The 21,464-nt window shown below is 38.8% G+C and overlaps 1 protein-coding gene across 3 annotated transcripts in view; it reads left to right on the top strand.

Annotated features, from left to right (window-relative positions):
- The window catches only part of LOC135259050 (protein lin-28 homolog B-like), a 47,796-nt gene extending 26,356 nt beyond the window's left edge, over positions 1-21,440 (top strand). For all 3 annotated transcript variants that reach the window (XM_064342908.1, XM_064342927.1, XM_064342918.1), the window contains 2 exons: positions 5,738-5,925; positions 14,015-21,440. In XM_064342908.1, coding sequence (XP_064198978.1) covers positions 5,738-5,925; positions 14,015-14,351 — 525 coding nt within the window. In that variant the 3' untranslated portion in view covers positions 14,352-21,440. The remainder of the gene's footprint in view (positions 1-5,737; positions 5,926-14,014) is intronic.
- Positions 21,441-21,464: the final 24 nt, after the last annotated feature.

The raw sequence follows: 21,464 nt of genomic DNA, 5'->3' as shown, positions 1-21,464 counted from the left end.
CTATTGACAGACAGACTTAATTTACTGCAAACTGCAATTTTTATTTTTTTTATATTTTTTACTTCATCTATATTAGAGCACTATTATTCTTACTGTCCCTATAACAGTTGTATGTATGAATGGTGAATAGTGCATTTACCAAACAGGTTTGTTTGTTTATTTAGTTTGTTTCAATCAATTGTTGAACACATTTGATTTATAAAAATTTAAAATAGGACTCAAAATCAGGGCTCCTTTCGACCGAGCGTAGATGAATATTAAATGTACTATTTCTGTTCTAGTCAAGCGAAAGTGATTGCTTGGAACATGTATTTCATATGTGAAGAATGAAACTGAATATTTGACGAGGAGGTCACTGATTCATTACACTTGGGTCAGTATTCACAAGCTTAGTTTTTTTATTTTTTACTTTTTATCAATGCTGTTGAAGGACAGCTAAAGAACCATGCATACATAATATCATGAATTAAATTCATTAACTGATATTAAATTGCCTTAAATTGTGGATTGAGTTAGCGCTGAATTCTTGCTGCTAGTCCAGCTCGTGGGTTTCACAGGTCCTGGTTGGAGACCAAAGGAAATGTTTAATTGTTAAGTACTTTCGTGGGAGTAATGTATATAAAAATTGTATTAAGAATCTCTTCTATCCTTCCTTGCATTCATCTCATCCTGTTCATTCTCTCATTCGCTCCATATCTTCCCTCCCTTCCTCCTCCTCTCCCTTGTTCTCTTCCTTTCTCTCCATCTTTGTCTCTACTCTTGTCTTTCCTCTCTCTCACCTTCCACGCTGTGCTGTTAGAGTGCTGTATTGTTCCAGCAGACTCCTGAGGGGTGTGTAAGTAGTAGTGGATGTGAGAGGAAAAAGAGAGAGAGAGAGAGAGAGAGAGACTCACACCTGTCGCCCCAGCATCTCTCTCGGCCCCGGAAGTGTGTTGTACAGATGGCAGGGTGGCTTAGGACAGCTGGTCTGCTGGGTGAGAGAATATGGAGACTCATTTATACTTGTTCACATAGGGAGGCTGAGCGCTAACCTGTAATCAAGGTGTATAACCCCACAGGTGTGGGAAGAACAATGCAAGGAAAGACAAAAACCGAAGAGACTGCAGTGTAGGGCATCTCAAATTGACGGTTTTATTTTCCCTTATGTTACATGAGCTTAACAGATACACATATTGAGGGTACCCTACAGATTAGCATTTTAATGATTTCATTTTATTTTTGTGAACAGCCGTTTAATGTTTTCAATACCCCAACATCCCAAACCTTAAAAGATCAGCGGAGAGGAGTGAGAACGGAAAGATCTCGTACTAAGGACATCCAGACATATCAGAGGAGAGAATGATTGGCCAGCATACCCTCATGCATATGCAACAAAAAAAGAATATACAACATACTTCACACTTGAGGTGCAATAGTACTATAAGCTCTATGAAGCCTGGCAGAGGCTAGGAGATATCTGCCAGATTGTGTTAAAATATGAAAGTTTTGACCGAACTTATGCATATGGTTTGGGTTGTTTTTAGCCATAGTGGTCCCTGCCAGAACAATTTTCCTGGAAGCCAATGTTGACCTCAAATGGAGTCATCCAAGTACAATATTTCAGGGGAAAGGGGAACCTTTATCTTTTGGATGGTGAAAATAGTATGTTCCCAAGATTTTGCAATCTTTGAATATTCCAAAAATAGTCCTACATGTATGTACCCACCTGTTCCAGGTCAGGCCTGACAGGAGGGTTCCCTGGTGATCATTTTCACCTAAGAGGGCTCACTTATCCCTTGCCAGACAATTTAAAAAGAGGTTGGTGTGATAGAAAGTGAAAAGAATAGAAAAAAAAAACTAGTTTAACTAGTGGGAAGCTTGGGAGACTCTAAGCTTGTGCAATTCTTTCTTACTACAGTGTCAACATTTACAGCTTAAGTCAAAGACATTTTTCAATAAATATAAGCTACAAAAACAGGGAAATGGTAGATTGTGGAACAGGTTGTTGAGGGGGTGGTGAAGCACTTATTTGGAAGAGCGTAACAAAGGTATAAAAAAATAAAGATTTCTGTGTAAGTCCTCAAATAAAAGCAGTCCTAAATCAAAGATGTCATAGGATCAGGCCAGGCAGGTTAAACCAAGGACTGTGAGCCTATTTCTTCAAAGTATGTCTTCACTATATTAGGTATAGCTGAAAATATCAAGGCCAAAGTTCGATTTGGAAATATGCACCCAGTCCCCTTCAAGTTACTCTTTTTGGTAGATTAAAGTGAATGTGCTTTCCAAAATTTTTTCTGTTTTTGCTTCTTCTTTGTATATTAATCAATCCAATTAACTCGGTATGCTCTTTATGCTGAACGTGCCATTTTATTTTATTTAACTGTTCCAGGATTGGTTTATCCATATTACAAAATCATGTTCAAATTTCCTATTTACAGTACTAACTGGACTTTTGGGCTTAATACACATTTATACAGCTGGTTATTTGCTGAAGCTTAAGTATCTCACTCAAGACCACTGTGGTTTCACCTGGGATTGGAACCCACAGGCTTCTGGTCACAGGTTGCCTTTCTACGTGGCAGGCAAATGCGTGTACCACTACAGGTGGTAGGTAGGCAGGAGATACCGGATAGTCCATTTGGTGTTGTATTTTTGGAGTCGTTTTGCCAATGAAGAAAGGCCTTGTGCCTCAAATAGGCTATTTCAATGTCTGCCTCCTTTTTAGAGTTTTATTGTCCTCTGGTGTTTTGTTTCATAACTAGTGCGATTCAGCCCATTTCTAAACTTTGCATCATTGAAAGATCAGCATGAGAATGGTGTCTTATTGATTTTGAGCCCACTTTTGTGCAAATATTGAATAAGAAATTGTTTGCAAAAAACAAACCATTTTTGCACAAAAAAAGGTGGAGTCGGTATGTTGCTGTGGAGTAGCAGGGACCATCAAGCAAATCAATAATTTAACATTTAAAATAAAGCTCTTTTTTTAACTGATGAAGCTGGCCGAATAAGCAGTCTCTATTATGGAAAGAATGACACATAGTCAAATGATAAAATCAGTATTATAAAGATGTGATGATGCGTGTTTTGCCGGGAATCTTTGCCTCTTTCATTGTATCAGAGCCCGTTTGCCGCAGCTCTACAGCATATCTTCCTTTTATATGAAGGTTGTTTTATTCAACCTCTTTTGAGCAGTTCAGTCTTTTCATTGCCCCTGTCTGGGGTATACTTGCAGCGTGTGGGAGAATAACTGGTTGTAAGAAACCCAACATAGCATAGAGCTCTGTCCTTCAGGTAAACTGTCTTTTTATAGAGCTCCATTCAGCAGACGTTGATTTAATGACCTTGTTTGTACCCATTTATCTACATGCTTCCTTTAAACATGAGCCTTTAAACTGTAGTGGGTAGCCTTGGTGAAAAATGCACATGTATATATACAATGAAATTGTACATGCTCTGTTGATGTTTCTGTAATTATTCGCTGAAGCTATTATTTCAGATGTTCAGGCTGTGCTGCAGTATGAAAAAACATGTATGTATGGGGGTTTTTTTCTATCCATTATATATGAAATGTCCACATGAGGCCAATGTTGATTGTGGAATTTCATTTATAACAGGATGCACTGTATTTAACTGATTTGGAGCTCTTTTAAAAAATAAGAATGAATTTAAAATAAAAAACATGAATACATGATTAAATTGATCGCAAGTGCCACAGAGATCTCATTATCATCACTTGGCAAACACTCTTATCCAGAGTGATTTTTAAAAAAGTGGAGAACATCACCGTTAAGAATACAAAAATGCCTATAATGTTATCATCTCAAAAAGAAATCGAAAAAAGGAAGAAGATGGCTAACTACGGTCAGGGAAGTCATGGTCAGGGGGGACAGGGCGGGCTAGAGTCAGGTGCACTGAGGTAGCAGTACAGAGAGATAGTGCTGGTGCATAGAGTCTCATGATCTTTTGAAGATATAGTGGAGCCATCACAGACCTGTATCTTTTTATTTTTTTATTTTTATTTTTTTACAGTTTTTGTATCAACGCATCATTTGTTTATTCAGCTGAATATATACTTGCATATGTTAGGGTCTGTTTGCAAAATGGCCTGCATGCACTTGGGCAAGTTTTGTCTGTCTATTATAATGGGATGATGTCCAGTGTCTCATCGCTATAACTATATCACTCATTCTACAATTAAGCTGCTCATAAATAAGCTGATCCTGGATCACTTTCCTTAAAGTACCCGGAGCTAGCAGTACTGATTAATTGCAGGTTCTTACCAATGCAAATTCACTATGCAAATTTTATCCTGCTGTGTCACATGACTGTATTTTTAAAAAATGTATCTTACTGTTAAGCTCTCAATACAATGAGATGGCTCGTTTATGCCAAGATGTATGAAGGTTTAGCTCATGCTCACCACTGCTGCAGCTTTTTTTTTCTCTTTTTCTTTTAGATGCGCAAAATAGTGTTTACTCAGCTACAAGGCAGAGAGGTACTTGGTCCTTTTTTACATAAAAATAAGTTAATTATTAATTCTAAAATTAAATATATTTTTCTGTTTGCCAGTACATTCTTTGTCTCAATGTGACAAGGAGAATTAAAATCAAATGGAGGCTTATCATTTTTAGTCTGTATGTACAACAGAATCAAGCTGTATTTTTTTTTGCCTTATATATACCTTATATATATACTATATTAATCCTGTTATCAGAGTTTTTTGTATTCTATATGATTTGCATAGAACTTGAAAGTCAATTAATGTGGAACATTATTGCAGAACAGACTTTATTTTTTGTGTAATTGTTTACATCATGAGATGTGTTTTTGTTTTTTATTGGTACTGCAGTTTCCCTTGTATCAATATATGCAAGTAAATTTAGTTTTGCTTGCTTGTCGAGTTTAACACCGATTATACCTTTATTTCTGAGTTCCCAGTAATGTTTCACAATATCTTTGAAAATTCTATGTTGTGTGGAATTAGCCTATGTATAATGCTAATTAGATTTGGGACAGTTTCACGATACGATACAGTTCACTGTTCTGAAACCTTTGGAATCTCATGTCATGTTGTCCGTATCAAATGTTCTTTAAACTAAGATGATGTCTCTGATAATTGTTTTGATTACTCATACATTTACATATTTAACACAGGCTGGAAATGGCAGCCCTGTCTCTATACTGGGAAGTATTTCTTTCTTGCATTTGGTATAAATAATTATATCAGTAGTTGTACATTTGTTTGACCTACAGTGATTTTTACATTAACTCATTTCATAGGAGAAGTGATACTTTGGTATTTTTTGTTAATGTAATACCCTCAGAATTGCATATCAGCCCATGCCTACTCTCAATGTTATCTCCATTTTCAATTTCAATATAGAAGAGTGGAATATATAAATCCTTGTAAGAAATAAACCTTTTTTTAGTTGAGTGGTTTTATGCGTGTGCGTGCGTGCACACACACACACAGCGCGCATATTTAAAACATCTTTTTGCACCTGACTACCTTAACAACGGCAGTTACGACGGATGCGCGATAGTGTGGCGTTAGATGTTTAGATTTTTAGTTTAGATGTTTAGACCAAAGTCATGCGTACTTGCACCTGCAGCTAGGCTCCAGCCGCCATCTTGCACATGCACACACACACACACACACACACACCCAAGCCTTTATTCTCAGGAAAGTGTTGTCATGCGTGATGTGATGTGACTCTGGGACGCTCTTACGATGGCGCCGTTGCACTTTGTGTTTCAGAGCAAGCTTTTCATGGAGGGGTTCCGCAGTCTGAAAGAGGGGGAGCCCGTGGAGTTCACCTTTAAGAAGTCCTCCAAGGGCCTGGAGTCACTTCGGGTAACGGGCCCTGGGGGCGGACCCTGCGCAGGGAGTGAGAGGAGACCTAAAGGGAAGACCATGTTGCAGAAACGAAAACCAAAGGGAGACCGGTGAGTGTGCGGGAGTGTTCTCAAAGCAAGGCATGCTGGGGGAAAAAAACTGTGTCCAGCTGCAGTTCAGGCATATGTGTTGGGTGTTGCGGTGTGGTATAGAGGTGCTTACAAACCTGTGCTTGACGCACGGGCACACTAACAATTTCTTAATGGAAATGAAGGCAGCAAATATTATTTGTCTGGCCATAGTCGTAGATGGTGGACCGTTTGGTATTGGTCAGTGATATGTGCTTAAAGGTTAATATTAGCATCTTGGCTAAAGAGAATAGGGTGTGAGGATGGGGGATGGGGCCAGGGGTAATTGTCAGATGAATGTAAAATGTCTGCGTATATCCTCTGGGTGGACTGTATGGACGGTTTTCTGCTGAGGCTGTCGCCATGGGAGTCAATGCTGGTTGCCATGGTATTATAGCAATATTGTGTAAGGCTTCACCCACTAAATTGCAGCTATTTTTGTGTCTATTTGTAGAAACAAATGTTCCAGTGTTAGGGTTTGCATTAGGTTCATAGAGAGAGACGGGAGAAAGCCCTCTCTCACTGCCCTTGTTACAGTATCACAAAATTAGAAAAATATTTCCAGAGAAGCGTTCATATTATTACACAATGACAATAGATTATATCCTGAAATGACTTAAATATAAGGCATCATAAATAAAATTCACATGTATTTTTCTGGATTCCTCTGTTTAACAGTGTTAAAAGGGCTGCTGGGATTAATGTAGATTTAGGTATACACAATTTATAAATGCTCTAGTTAAGAGTAGTTTGGCTGCTTTCTGGTTGGTCTTTGTTTAAGGAGGTAACAAAGAAGCCTACACATTTCATCTGAGGTCTGTGGTTCCCAGATGAGCTTGTTTGAAATTTTGTGGGAGTACAGTTTGGTAGTTGTAACTGTGCTAGCCTGACCTTCTGAGTTGATTTATTTATTTATTTTGCATTTTCAGAACTAGTGCATTACGCCACAGTTTTACTATCAGACCGATGACTTCAGCTTTGCGACTTGGTGGGGGGTGTTGGGATTAGGCTACAGCACAGAGAATGTGTGCTCTCGTTGGTGTTACTAAGGTAGTAGCGCATTGCAAATTGACTTCTATTTTGAGCTTTGCAGAACTAAGTGGGCTGCGATGACAGTAATACACATTTCATTGTGTAGGAAATAGTAAAAAGCTCCGTAATTGAAAATGCTTTTTTGTAGTTCTCTGGACTGGCAGCAGAGGAAGTATTATTATTTTTTAAAATTTTAATGAAATTTTGAAAAATGTGTCCGCCTTTCACCTTGATTACCGCCTTCACTCTGCTCAGCAGTGATTCCACCAGTTTACGCAACATCTCATCTTCCATTTCATCCCAGCACTTTCTCAACACTTCCTGTGGATAATCTGTTGATGTTACTTGATGTTTGGCCTTTTCCCTCTTCATATGCTCCCACAGATGTTTGATGATTGGGTTCACGTCTGATGACTGTGGTAGAAATGCCCTCCTAATAAGCTCAACCTGTTCTCAATAATGTATTATTGAATAAGACGTTTAATTGGAGTATCATAATTGCAGTATTCCTTGATTAATAATGAAAACAACAGGACTTTGTAGTGTACTCTGACATTTGGTCGCGACTTTGTACATTAAATTAAAATGCATTGGGACAGTGACACAATTTTTTGTTTTATATTTTTACTCTAGCACATTGGATTTGAAACAAAACAAACAATATAAGGTTAATGTGCAGACTGTCAGCACACTTTATCCTCATTTACATCTATATAGTGTGATTCATGTAGGAATTACAGCCCTTTTATACTTAGTCCTCTCCATTTTAGGGGAGCAAAAGTAATTGGACAATTGGCTGCTCAGCTGTTTCTTGGCCAGCTGTGTGTCCTTGCATCATTAATTGTGCACGAAAACACGAAAGAAAGATAAGAAAAGGTCTAGCTGATTCTAAATGTGGAATTTTTAGTCTGTTTCTGTTCTCTGTCAACCTAATGACCAAATAGGTGTCAATGCCAGTAAAGCAGGCAATCATGAGGCTGAAACATCTGAATAAATGGAGACATAGCCACTACTGGGTTTGTCAGATCAACTGTTTGATTTATTGTTGGAAGCAAGAATGCTGGTGAGCTCTACAACAGCAAACAACCGAGTAGACCACGGAAGACCACTGTAGTGGATGAATGACAAATACGTTTAATTGTGAAGTACAACCCCTTTTCAACTGTCAAACAGATCAAGAACACTCTCCAGGATGTAGGCATAGGTGTGTCAAGAATAGAATGGCCAGTTCAGAGTTAGCTAAAAAAGTACATTTAAAAAAACGATCATTCTGGAGCAAAGTCTTATGGACGAACGAGAGGAGTATTAACCTGTACCAAAGTGATGGAAATAAGGAAGTGTGAAGAAAGAAGGGAGCTGCTCATGACCCATCTTCTTCTGTAAAACATTAGCGGAGGTTGTGTTATGGCTTGGACATGTATGGCTGCCAATGGGACTGGCTCACTTGATGAAGACAAGACTGAAGGAATAATGTCCCAAACACAAACAGGAACTGAAGATGTCTGCAGTACAGGCCTGACAGAGCATCACCAGGGAAGATACCCAACATTTGGTGATGTCTATGGGTCGCAGACTTAAAGCAGTCATGGAAAGCAAAGGATTTGCAGCCAACCACTAAATATGATGTTTTTGGAATATGTTAATTTCGAAAAATACTTTTGCTTCCTTAAAATGGGGGGACTGTGTATGAACAGGGTTGTAATTCCTCATATTCATTGTTTACTGGAGTACAGAGCCAAAAATTGTGTCACTGTCCCAATTCTTTTAGCATTTATTTTGAGTATACCTGTATGCTTTGTGGTGCATCTGATAAAATGAGGGGCTGGAAGTGCAGCTGAGAAATGAAAGAATGGAAGGGTAGAGCTCGGCCAGGTTAAACGGAAAGAAAAACGTTTATTATCAGACAGCAGACCTAACTGCCACTATTTGGTTCACTATTAATGTCTCATCCCATTTGTAATGCTTGAAACAATATTAAAATTTGAAGAATCCAAAATTCTGGTCACAAGCTTTCCAGCTGTGCCTCTGTTACAATGGGTGTGTGGTATTAGACCCTGTGGAAAATGGTGTGAATGGCTGGATGGGATATCAGGATTATGCATCTGTCATGTTTTTTTTTTCTCTTCAATGATAAAATGCATATTTATGATTCATATTTTATTTGGATTTTTGTAGTCCGTAGTATGTTAATAAAACAATATAGCCTGTCTTTTAAAATGAGTTTGTGTGAGAAACTGGGGGGGTGTCACAATTGTTATGATACATATTGAAGGCCATGAAATGTTGAGAAACCTCAGTTTTAGAATATTTATTTTGTGAGTGAGTGCTATACTAGACACTGCATTAGTCTCATATAATAAATACTGTTTTTTATATGCAGTTTAATGATTAAAATGACAGTATATAAACAAATGGAAAAACTATGATTCATTGTAAAGGATCTGATATGATAGCTGATTTTTTATTTATTTTATCGAATAACATTCAAACGGAATGTGACTTTTTTGTTGGTGTTGTTTGAAATAATCCCTTTTCCAATCAATAAAATGTAAAGGACTGAAAAGTATAAAAAGAGATTAATGACTGAGATATTGAAAACTGGTAAACTTTGTTATTCTCAAGCTCCTCCAGCATGAATTAACATTTTTTGAGGTCTGACTTTTTTGACCTCTGACCTTTGGTCTTTCAGGGTCACTGGCAGAAACACAGATAAAGCAAGTTCCTGGTACCAAAATGGCTACTCAGATTAGTTTGAAAGTTTCCAAAACAAATAATAAGGTTATTGAAAGTCCTGTCTCACAAATCACAAGTATTTGGTTACCTATATTTTAATCACTTGTTTTGTGATGTTTTAACTTCACAATTTTTATTGTTTACACTATTGTCCGTTTAAGGACCTTTGTTTTATTTTATCTTGTTTACTTCCCTGTGTTTCATTAATCTTTCTTTATTTTTTTGTTTATTTTTATTGTTGTAAATTGTATTTTATTTATGTAGCCCACTTATATTTTTGTAATTTTGAAGATGTGTTTTGATGTGCTTGAATTGAACTATTGAAGACTAATGACCATTTAGAAAAGAAAATTTGTAGAATGCATACTCTCAGTAATTATACTGAGAACTTTTAGTCAGTGATTGGTCCAGTAAGCGTTCAGTTTATAGTGCATTACAGTGGAGTTGTATTTGAGGCGGAAAATGTTCGCAACTTTACAGATCTTAATACAGTGATGAGATTATCGTTAATTGTCACATCGCATTACAAAAAACAAAACAAAAAAATCACGAGTAGTGTTGTTTGCTCTTGGTTGTTTCATTGTATGAAATATCAACATTAATTAATTCTGCCCTCGGTTTTAACCTGGTCACTCATGCGAATAATTGAATGAGTTTAAAGGATGATTTGTAATAAATTAAAGAATAATAAATTAGCTACTGCTAACTCATTAACACGAATTCTGTTGCTCCACGTGTGACTCATTATTTAAACAGGCGAGATTATAATGGCGATTATCATTTTAGACATCGTAATTATTAATGTGCAGTGACAAAGAGGAGACATGACATATAAAATGTTTCAGAATGGAGGCCTATTTTATAGGCTAATGCGTTTAGTGTGTATTTGTAATGCCAATCAAAATGTTCATGGCATAGTAGCCCAACATTGACCTAATGTGTAACTGCTATTTCTTCCTAATTCTCTATCTTTTTACAGTTGGAACACAGCAAAATTAAACCAAAATCTGTGCTCTTTATGATCAAAACTAAAATTGCATAGTCATGATGTTGAGTGTTTTTTTAAATATTGGTATTCTTGCTAGTTTCTAATTGGCACATACTAAATGTACGGTGTTAAGGCAATGCTTTTGACGGAGCCCATCTGTTGTTTGAACCGATATTATAATTGTATGATTGTGTAATATTCCTTTTTCGAGATTAGACCGTAACGAGACTATACCTTTTAAAGTGTCATGATAAAAAATAAATTAATACTGACAAAAAACGTATGACTGTGTTAATGGCCATTGGACACCCGAAATGCATTGATCACGGCGTGGCCGCTGTTGGGGCACGCAGATGGTTTGTCTTTGAAGAGCAGCGGTTTTGCGTTTTAGCAGCTAATGAGTGGCAGTTTGGGGATGTGCGTGGGGGAGGGGAAAGGAAGGCTGGGTACTGCTAGGTAGACAGCCCCAAGCGCAAGAACTGCAGCGAGTGCGAATGAAACCCGAATTCCAGTGCCCTTCCCCCTTTCCCCTAGCGCGCTCTAATTGAAGATGCCACCGTGCGGGACCCCCTGCAAGCCTCGCGCTCAGTCACGCAGAAGAGTTTGTTTCTTTTTCATTTAGCTGATAAACACCGAATCCTTTTGTATTTTATTTATGCATAGGTTATTACATAGAGGTTAAGTTCACTTAAGGTGAACCGATAACACTCGCATTGCCTATTAGCATATTTTCTGTATTCTAGATGCTTTACTTCCGTGTTTAAAACTTAAGGCCAAACGAAGGCTTGTAAATATGTAAATAATACAATTCCCACTATATAGTTTATTTGAACATAAAACGTGAGGGTATGAAATCTGTGTTCGTGTAAGCGGTAGACTATATCCTTATGCATTTCCCTTGACTGCTGCTTTATATCACGTGTCCTTCAATGGTAGTCTGAGGGCAGGGGCAGTTTGAGATTGTAGTTCTTTCTGGAACCAGAGTTTAGATCATATCAGATGCAAGAGTTGTGACGTTTAAAGTACGAAGTTGTCCTATCATATGATTCCGTAACTTGATATGCTGGAGTGGGATAAATCAGAAATGTTAACGTTGATAACGATATTGTTATTAATTTAATTGGTTTCAATTATTTTGGAATGTGATTGTACATGAGACGTGCCGGAAATAAATGTATAAGAATAGATGAAAGATTTCTTTAAATTAAGAAGGTAGTTAGGTGTCATAAATGCTGCCAGAAAAGCTAATCGGTTTTAAGGTCAGTTCAAACCTTTCAACGCAGCACCAGAAGCTGCCCAAGATATTTTCATGCGAATCTGAAAACAATCAGTGCAGTTAATAAACTGAAAATGCGTAGGCTATTTCCAAAGCAAAAATATATTTAATAAAGGGCATGACAATACACATCTTTTTTTTCTTTCTCGTGACTCGTTAGTCAACGCGATATTGCTTTGAAAACTATGCAAATTGTGTAACATAGGCTAGGCTATTGTTCTGCTTCACATTTGGCGAAGTAGCCTATAGGCTACGGTTGGAATCATTTTATGCAGTCTGATAAATGAATAAACAGAGACGTGTCCATGTTCGCTTTTTCCCATTCGAGTCTTGTATGTTAGTAGTGCTGCTTTCCATCAAGGAAGAAAGATCACATCATTACCGAATAATGAACTATATTTAGATACAGGATAATGCTAAAATCTGACCCGGAGTCATCATACACCACAACATTACAGGAAGTTCCTGGTAACTGAAGAGCCCCCAGTAGAATGGCTCTGGCCTTTTCTTTTCTTTTTTCTTTTCTTTTTTTGAGCGATGGGCGATGTTTTTATTTATTTATTATTATTTTATCCCAAGGGGTCCACTTTTAATCTCATATCCACATTACAAGCTCGCAAACTCTTTTATTTCCTGTCTTAAAAAATACAAATCCGACGTCCATGAGTCATTTAAATGAGTCACTTTTACATTCTTTACATGTTAGCTAACATCCGTCGAGCAAGGTAGGCTAATGGCATCGGCAGTACATAATATGAACAACATTGCTGTCTGATCCTGTCAGCCGTGGGGGATGTGAAGCCTATTTGATTTGAAGCCTAGTGTCACGTTATATCTGAATGTTTTCGCAAGATGACGATTTTACTTGAAGCCTGGTGACATTTTGCGTGGAAAATGTAACCAGTGGAACGCGTTATCTGTACAGCTGCTCTAGTGGAAGTGCCTCGCGCCCTTTTCTGTGGTGCCTGCAGTGCGCGGTCGCTTCCGCTCAATTGCGACTTCCCTGAGAGCGAGCGCGCGGCATTAGCCTAGACACCAGCTGACAACGGGAGCCCTTGGACATCGATTAGGAAATTCGAACTACGAGGAAGATAATAAATGCAGCTCTCCCGTAATCTGGAACCCTCCTCCAGCTATAGCCCACTACGAATGTAAAATTGTTTCTAAATTGTTATTTTCCTGGAAGTGGGATCACTGGTGTGTGTCTGTGGAGAAATGTGATTCTGAGGTCGTTTGCACTGGCTTTTGTAACCCTGGTCAAGGTTTTTCATGACTGAAATAAAATTTTGAGCATATGATGATTTCGTGTGTTTTTTCCCCCATTTTAAATTCCATGCCAATTCAGTCTTTTCACTGGATGTTGCTATTCACACGTGGTCCATAAATCGTATTCTTGCGCTTAAATTCAGATCTTTTGTGATAAAAGGAGTCCATTTGTAGCCGACTATGAGCATCATTTTGGTATTCGCGCATGATGAGCAATCCGCAGTCCACTTGGCTTATGCTGCCATCTAATGGTGAAAAAAAGAATTTGCATGTATTTTATGGAAATGTTGATTCGAGGGACTTTGAAACCCAGAGTCCACCGGAAATGCATTTGTTAGCAGAAAAAAGTGAAGACCTCTTACATGTTTTGCGTTATTTTATATTTATTGTGAGTAAACCACCTGTTCAAGATTGAACAGAATTTACTGAAGTCGGCACAACTGGGTGCTGAGTGAATTTGTTTTAGAGGGAATTGTTCATTCTTTCTCACGGGATGAAAATTAGTCTGTCCAATTTCTTAAACTATTTCTGACACACAAAAAAAAAAAAAAAAAAACATTACAACGACACTGTTGCAAAAGCACGAGGCCAATTTAAAGAATATTTAATAATTTATATTTGTATTAATAGCACTGTGAAATCTGATGAATCGTAATTGCTCACAGTATTGCTCAGTACTTCATATATGTATATATATATATATGTATGTGTGTGTACACATACATTATATATATTAATATATTATTTGTAAATGAAGTACTTTGGCTTTTTTTCAGATGCTACAACTGTGGCGGCCTGGACCACCATGCCAAGGAGTGCAGCCTTCCACCGCAGCCAAAGAAATGCCATTACTGCCAGAGTATTGCCCACATGGTGGCGCACTGCCCCCACAAGACTCTCACCCCCCCTCCACCCTCCACCAGCTCTCAGGGAAGATTAGGCACAGACCTGCAGGCCTCTACCTCCGCTGCTGCCCTCCCCCCGTACCCCCAAGAATCCGGGGACGGGCATGGACGCTCATCACAGGAAGTCTCTCCGAACAGCAAGGCGTCCGGCTCCCCCGAAGATCCCGCACGGAAAGGGCCCTCGGTCCAGAAGAGGAAAAAGACCTGATCGCCTGAATCCCACCCCCCTTCCCCCACCCAAAATAATCACCTCACGCCTGTCTGTCCCTACCTGGCACCCAGCATCTACCTCATACTCACGCAAGTACAGGGTGAAGAGTCACCCCATTATGTGCAGCTACAGCTCTCCGCTCCAACACAAAGAAGCTCGACACCGACTACTGTCTTAAAGACTGTGAATTTGTCTGAAAGAATCCAGGCAGTCACCGCAAAAAGCTTCCTCGAGGATTTAGACGCACAACGATATTGTTCTTTTCTTTTTGCCTTTTTTGTTGTTTCTTTTTTTTTGTGTTTGTTTTTAACGTGTACCTCATCATGGATTCAGCCATGTCACCTTCACCCCACTGGTTTTGCATTCCAAACGATCCCAACGTTAATTGCTTTCCAAACGAGCCCGTTTCCATGCTCTAATGGACAATTATTTTTTAAAAACTTTTGTTTTTTTTATACTGGTCATTTCAGGCCTTCCCTCTTTGTAGGGCTAACCCAATCAGAAAAAAAAACCAAAGGATACTTTGTATTTGGTACCTTCATCGCGTGTGGGGAGGACAAGCTGTGTGTGCCCTAATGACGGCAATGCCTCCTCCCAGCTTGGATCCCCCTTCAGACACCCAGAAAACTCTCCCAGGTCGCTCCGATGGAATCCATGCGCACAAGAGAGCCCTGCTTGCTGGGTTTCATGAGTAATCTGTCAAACTTAAACTCTAATACTGAGGTTGGGTGTTCGAACAATGTTTGAGCATGCTTGTACTGGAAGCTCAAGTCTGATCCTGTTGCAAATACAAACACAGCGAGCAAGAGATTGGGACCATCCACCCACCCTTCCCCACAGAAAGACCCCATTCTGTCAGAATGGAAGTTTACACCTAGCTTGTGTTATCCTAGTTAACCAGTAATTAGCAGTGTAAAACAACTAATATTTGTGGCTAGTTTGATTTGAACTGCAAAAAGGAAAAAAAGCCCTTTTTATTAATATAGACACCATGGGTGATTGGCTGTTAAGTAAAACTGTGTTGCAGTTGTAAATAATTAATTTAATTTCTGAATATATGTATATTAATATATCTACAAAAGTACCTTTAATTTTTAAGCATATCAGATGTACCAATATTTACATTTCTGTATTAGAGGGAGCATGGTTTGACATGCCAGAATTCCATCGTCAGTAAGCAAAGTTTTGCCAGTGCACATTTTACCTCAGTTTTACCTACCTACAGCATATTTACCTCTTTTACATGCCTTAAGCACATCCTTACCTTTCACTCGGTCCAGCCTTGTTACAGCACATCTGGGCCCGTCACCTCAATCCCCACCACACCTTTCTGACCGTACTACACATTTATCTTAGTTTTACTTGCCGACAGCACACTTTCACCTGTTTGCCAGGAAAATGAAATGCTGCTGCTTGTGTTTTCAACAGTAAAGATTTGTGGAAATGAGGAATAACAAGGGTGTAGGTTCATGTAGGATGACACTTGAATTCTCTTAAGGTTTTCTCAATAGCTTACCAATGATGTAAGAACTCTGCTCTGACGATATTGAATGTGAAACTTATCGTATCGAAAAGTGAGTCATCACAATATCAGAAGATGGACCGCTTTTTTGAAAAAACTAATGTGTGTTGACAAATCAAATGACTTCTTATATTATAATGTGATTGAAAAGACGACCAATTATTTTTGGTATAAGACTTGCAGTTCAGTTTTGAGATTCTATACCAAAGTTTATTGGCTTTGTTGAAGGAATGAAGTATATGGTAATCCCTGTTACTCACAAAAGACAGAATGCAGAATGTTCAACACTGAGATTTTTTGTAATGCAGCTGTTGAATGTGTGTGTGTAAGCGTTGTGCATGCTTGTGTGTGTGTGTGTGTGTGTGTGTGTGTGTGTAAGCATTGTGCATGCTTGTGTGTGTGTGTGTGTGTGTGTGTGTGTGTGTTTGTAAGCGTTGTATTCAATCCACAAGTGTACAACAAAATCACACAAATGACAGCACAAACCAAACACAATCCCTGACTGTGGCTTAGACATTTTTGTATGATGTATTTTTACCCACAATGCATCTCAGGATGAACTATTCTCAGGGAATTTACCAAAAAAGTGTACTTTTTTCTTTTGGGAATCGTCTGCATACAAGCTCTATGTACTCAAACAAAACATAGAATTAGTTTTTATCTATATATGTTTATGTACTGATATTAGTAACTACCTCTGAGTTATAGATAGTCATACATGATAATCAGATGACTTTTTTTGTATTTTATTTCCTATAAGATTAACTGTAGAGAGTGGTATTGTACCAGGCCTGCGTGCTTGATATCAGGGTCCCAGCTCCCCTGGTGTCTGTGCGGGTTTGAGAGATTTGATGACAATAATCTGTATTTTTTTTCTGTTTACAACAAAAGCCTACCTCATTTTTCTGTTCCGCTGTGTCCCAATTCACCAGGCCCCCAGGGGCTCGTTGGTTCAGCCCAATGTGTTTATCATGAGTGGAGTCTCCTTTCAAACTGTCGTTTCCCCTGACAACAACGGCCGTCATCCTGTTGTTGTTTAACACTGATGCCTGTTGTCATGGCTACTCACTGAGGAGGAGGGGGAGGGGAGGGGAGGGGGGCCTCCGGTCATCCGGGGCCACAGTCCAATGACGCTGTAAGATGTTTTAGACGATCGGCAGTCTCTGTAAACACCAAGACTTGGATTTAGTGGACTGCACCAGACCTAATCACATCCAGGAAGGGCTCAGTGTGGTTTAAAAAAAAGCAGGGAATGTACTTTTCCCCAGAGCTCTCCTTTTCAAGACAGTCAGTCAGTTTTTGTTTTTTATCGAATAACTGTAATGGGACCAGAAACATTTGTGTCTTTAAAGTGCCCTTCAGGCTTTCAATAAATACCATTGTAATTCTCCTTGGTGTGGGACTTATAAGTGGAAAGTGTGCACCCTTAGGGGTCAGAGTCTTCCGGCAAACTGGCACAGTGAAAGGGTACCTGAACTTTTTTGTTTCTGTGGTTGTTATGCTCCTTCAGCCATTCGGAGCTGATGGAGCCTGGTTCCTACCAGACCAGCTCCAGACCACTGTCTCCAACAGTGGTAACCAACCCCATTCCTGGAGCTCTACCATCCTGTAGGTTTTCATTTCAACCCTTGTTTGACACACCTGACTCAACCGAGTAGCACATAAAGATTTCTAGCTGATGAATCAGGTGTTTTGTTATGGTTGGAGTGAAAACCTACAGGACTGTAGGTCTTCTGGAACAGGAATAGTTAGCACTGATCTGGAACCACACTCTGACCTCAATGGCCATGCTCGTGTCTCATGATGCCTGGTCCTGTTACAGTTGTAGGCAGGTCCTGTGGTTTCCGTTAACACATGAGCAGGGCAGTCGGATTGAAACCCCAGCACTGAGCAGCATGCAGAACCCCTGTCCCTGATTGGGTCCAGCCAGTCGGCACCAAGACCACTTCTAGCAAGATTTTGCTCACCAGCTTTTCAGCTGTGAGTGAAACCTCTTGCTCCTTAATTAAGGAGAGCCATCCCTGCCCTGTTTAAAATGAAGTATTGATGACCACACGGCCAAGAAAGAGACTTGTGATCTACATATGAGTTTAAGGAGGGCTTAGCTTGACTGTCTTGACTTTGAAGAGTATTTAAGATTTCCATTGAAGTGTCAGCCAACTCTACCCCCCACCCCTGACCAGTAGGTTTAGATTTAGATTTAGATTCTGCCCAACCCAAAACATAGCAATGGTTATTGTTTTAAAGCTGATTTACAGGCAAGTGCAACTGATTTTGTTTTATTAGTGCATGCTTAATCAGCACTGGCATCTCTGTTCAGAATTTTACAAATGACGGTTGATTGAGTGATCTTGGTCAACCACTGATAACCTGTGGTTAAATGGTTGCATCAACCAAATTTCTCCTGTCTGATAGGAACGTGAGGCTCATACAATCAACCACGACTGACCTATTGTGGGAGGAGCATGTCATTAACCAGTGAAATACATAATGGCCTCTGCCCCAATTAGATGCAAAGTATGCATTTTGCTAATGGTCAGGTTTACAGGAGGGTCTCACGTGCTGCTGCATGCTGTTTATTCAGATTCACCAGGCAAAATGGTTCTGATAGACTACGCACAACCATGCCTGTGTCCTTTCTTTGCATTGCCAGCAAATGCAACCATGCTTATGGGATACTTTGTGGTCCAACCTGTGTTGAAACTGTACCTTGAAAATGTAGCTCTGTGCATGGAGCTGTGATGCTGTGGGGGTCTGAGCATTAGACGCTGCCCTCTGATTGCTCCCCCCCCCCCCCCCCCCTCCTCCAGATATTCTGTCAGTGGGCCCCTCTTGAAGAAGGTCACTTTGACTTTACAAGCAGCACAAAATATCCTGGCTAGTTAAGATACCAGTATTTAATGATGACACTTGTTCTTGAGGCATTATTTAGTAAGGTTATTTCTATTAATATTCAAATGGCATATACATGAGAAAATGTGTTCATTAAACTTTATTTTTTATTTTGTGGAGACAGATGGCTGAATTATTAAACGGCAAAATTCCTCATGTGGGAACACGCGTACTTCTATCACTTGTTTACATGAAAAACAACGAACAAACTACTCTCCAGTGAATTAATATCTTTATTTACATTTCTTTAAATTAATATAACTACTGATTTTTTTCTTTCCTTTATTTGACAGAGGAACGCAGGGATACAGACTGAATCAAACCACCACTAGACATTTGTACGAATGTAAAATAAGAGAAGGCCGCAATATCGCCAGGGCTACCTCATGGTTATACCTGTTTATTTTGATTTTTGTGTGTAAATGTGAACAGCTTGAAAACCACCACTAATGTCGCACGGCGCACCCTGTGCACTTACTGTGGTTGAGAATCAAACCCTGAGTCTGCGCCCGTTAAAAAAAACACCGGGCCTTTCCCGTGTCTGAACGTACCTTGTTAGTCGCGTGAGCTGTTACATGTCCTGTCTCAAGCGTTCAGAAACTGTCATGTGATGTATGTTTGGGACCAATGTGACGTTGGGGATCAGTGAATTCTGCCTCGACCCCACGTTGGAATTAAGCACTGATTGCTTTTTTAGAAGAAAAAAAAAATTTATTTGCATATCACATATTTTATAACCTCAATGTAAGTGTATGGCCTTTTTTGTTTCTGTGAATCATGGATTTTATGAGGTCTTAAGAAGTTTTACTTGATTGAAATTAAACCTATTATATTGGCAGTAACTCAGTGTCTGAATAGTTTTATGTCCTGCAAGAATTTGTCCAGTCTATAACAACAGTTCTATTGCATTAAAAGTATAGTTCACTTATTTAAAATAAAATGGAAATAAAATTTTTTTTTGATTCATAAAAAGAAAACCAATCTGCAATGAAGGATATGTTAAATGCCTAAGTCTGACAAACTGCTGGCTGTACAACAGCTAGTATAGGAGCATCAATGAGTTGCTTAAAACAATAAAAACACTTCAAGCCACTCCAGTCAAAAAAAAAAAAAAAACTAGAACTGAAATATTTTTGAAACAGAAAGTGAACTATCCCTTTAACAACCAGTGAGCCAATTGGAGCTCTGTCAGGCACACAACCAGTACGATTGTTTTGCCAGACTTCAGAAATTGGTGGCCATGACTCATAAGTGGTCACATCATTACTAACAGCCCCAGCGATAAGCTTACCCATAAATACTTATCAGTGATGAAACATTCATTATCTTAGAACACACTTTCAAGATACAATAATTTGTAGTAAATAAATGGCTTGCTTAGACTGCAGACCTGGATCAAATACTTTTCTACGCTTTATTGATCTTGTCTGGTGCATTAGAACCAATGAAATACTCTCAAAAGTGCAAACCCCACCTTTTGGTCATATTGGCAGGCTCAATTACACCAGGCATGATCAATAGAGCACAGAAAAGTATTTGAATCCAAAACAAATACGTATTTGAACCAGGTCTGTTGTACTGCGATTAATGGGAACAGTCTTGCAATAAAATGACACTGAATTAATAACAAGATTAATTTCCATTCGATTTATTTTCAAATTTCTTTCACTGTATGCACACGAGTGTTTTAACAACAATCAACCATAGTGAAAAAGCAATTCCAAACGTGAATAGTCTAAATCCTTGAGAAAAACACTTTCTCTGGCATCAAAAACAAGCTTACCTTTAAACTGCCATGTTTAAAGGCACCATTCAACAAATAAAAAAATAAAACAAGCCAATGGAAAGCAGGTGTAGGCTACTATTCAAACATCAACTTAAAAAAAATATAAAAATGTGCATGATGTGTAACTCCATAGACAAAGGCTACTTCTGCCACATGTGGTCTTTCTAGGAGCTAGAACCCAGAGAGACTAGACCCTCCAGTCTACCTTGCAGGCGAGAAACCGGACCTCCACGCCCAAGGGCTTTGGATCAGATGACCCAGCTGATGGTAGGGTCAAGGCTCATGTGTTCCTGACATGGTGTATGAATTGGTAAGTTGTTTTGTCTGAAAACTGCCAAATAAATAGTAAAGTATTAGTCAGTGGAAACAAAATACCTTGTCTTACACTGCGCGCAACCATTTGAAACCAACAGCAACCAAAACTATTTTCAAGGTGAGACACCAAGACCAGAACTGAGGATCACCAGTGGCCAGGTCATCTGTAGAAAGGGTCTAATTCAGTTCATTCATTACACTTCCAGTAGTGTGCAATTTATTCAAGTTTACAATGTTTATTCACAATTTTTGTGACTCTCCATTTTGCAAACACTGTAAACTTACTTAAATGTGCACTAATGGAAACAGAAAATTATGACTGAACTGAAGTAAACTTTACCATGATCTTTATTTTATTATGCATAATTCAAGTGTTTGTGAAATGAAAAATAACTGTATTAAATGAGACTAATGCAAAAAGGTAAACTTGATTCAAAACTTACCCAGTGTGTTGTCTGCATTAAAAAACAGACTGATTAATTCAGTCATCAGCAGCTGCAAGATGTAGGGCTTGCTCAAATCATGCAGTTCCACTTTCCCCCAATAAAGATATTTGGAAACTTTAGACAGATACATATGATTGTTTTTTGGTCTT

The sequence above is a fragment of the Anguilla rostrata genome, chromosome 1, assembly GCF_018555375.3.
Source record: "Anguilla rostrata isolate EN2019 chromosome 1, ASM1855537v3, whole genome shotgun sequence".
Taxonomy (NCBI): Eukaryota; Metazoa; Chordata; class Actinopteri; order Anguilliformes; family Anguillidae; genus Anguilla; species Anguilla rostrata.
Note: the sequence above shows the minus strand (reverse complement) of the source record. Positions and strands in the feature narration are given on the sequence as shown.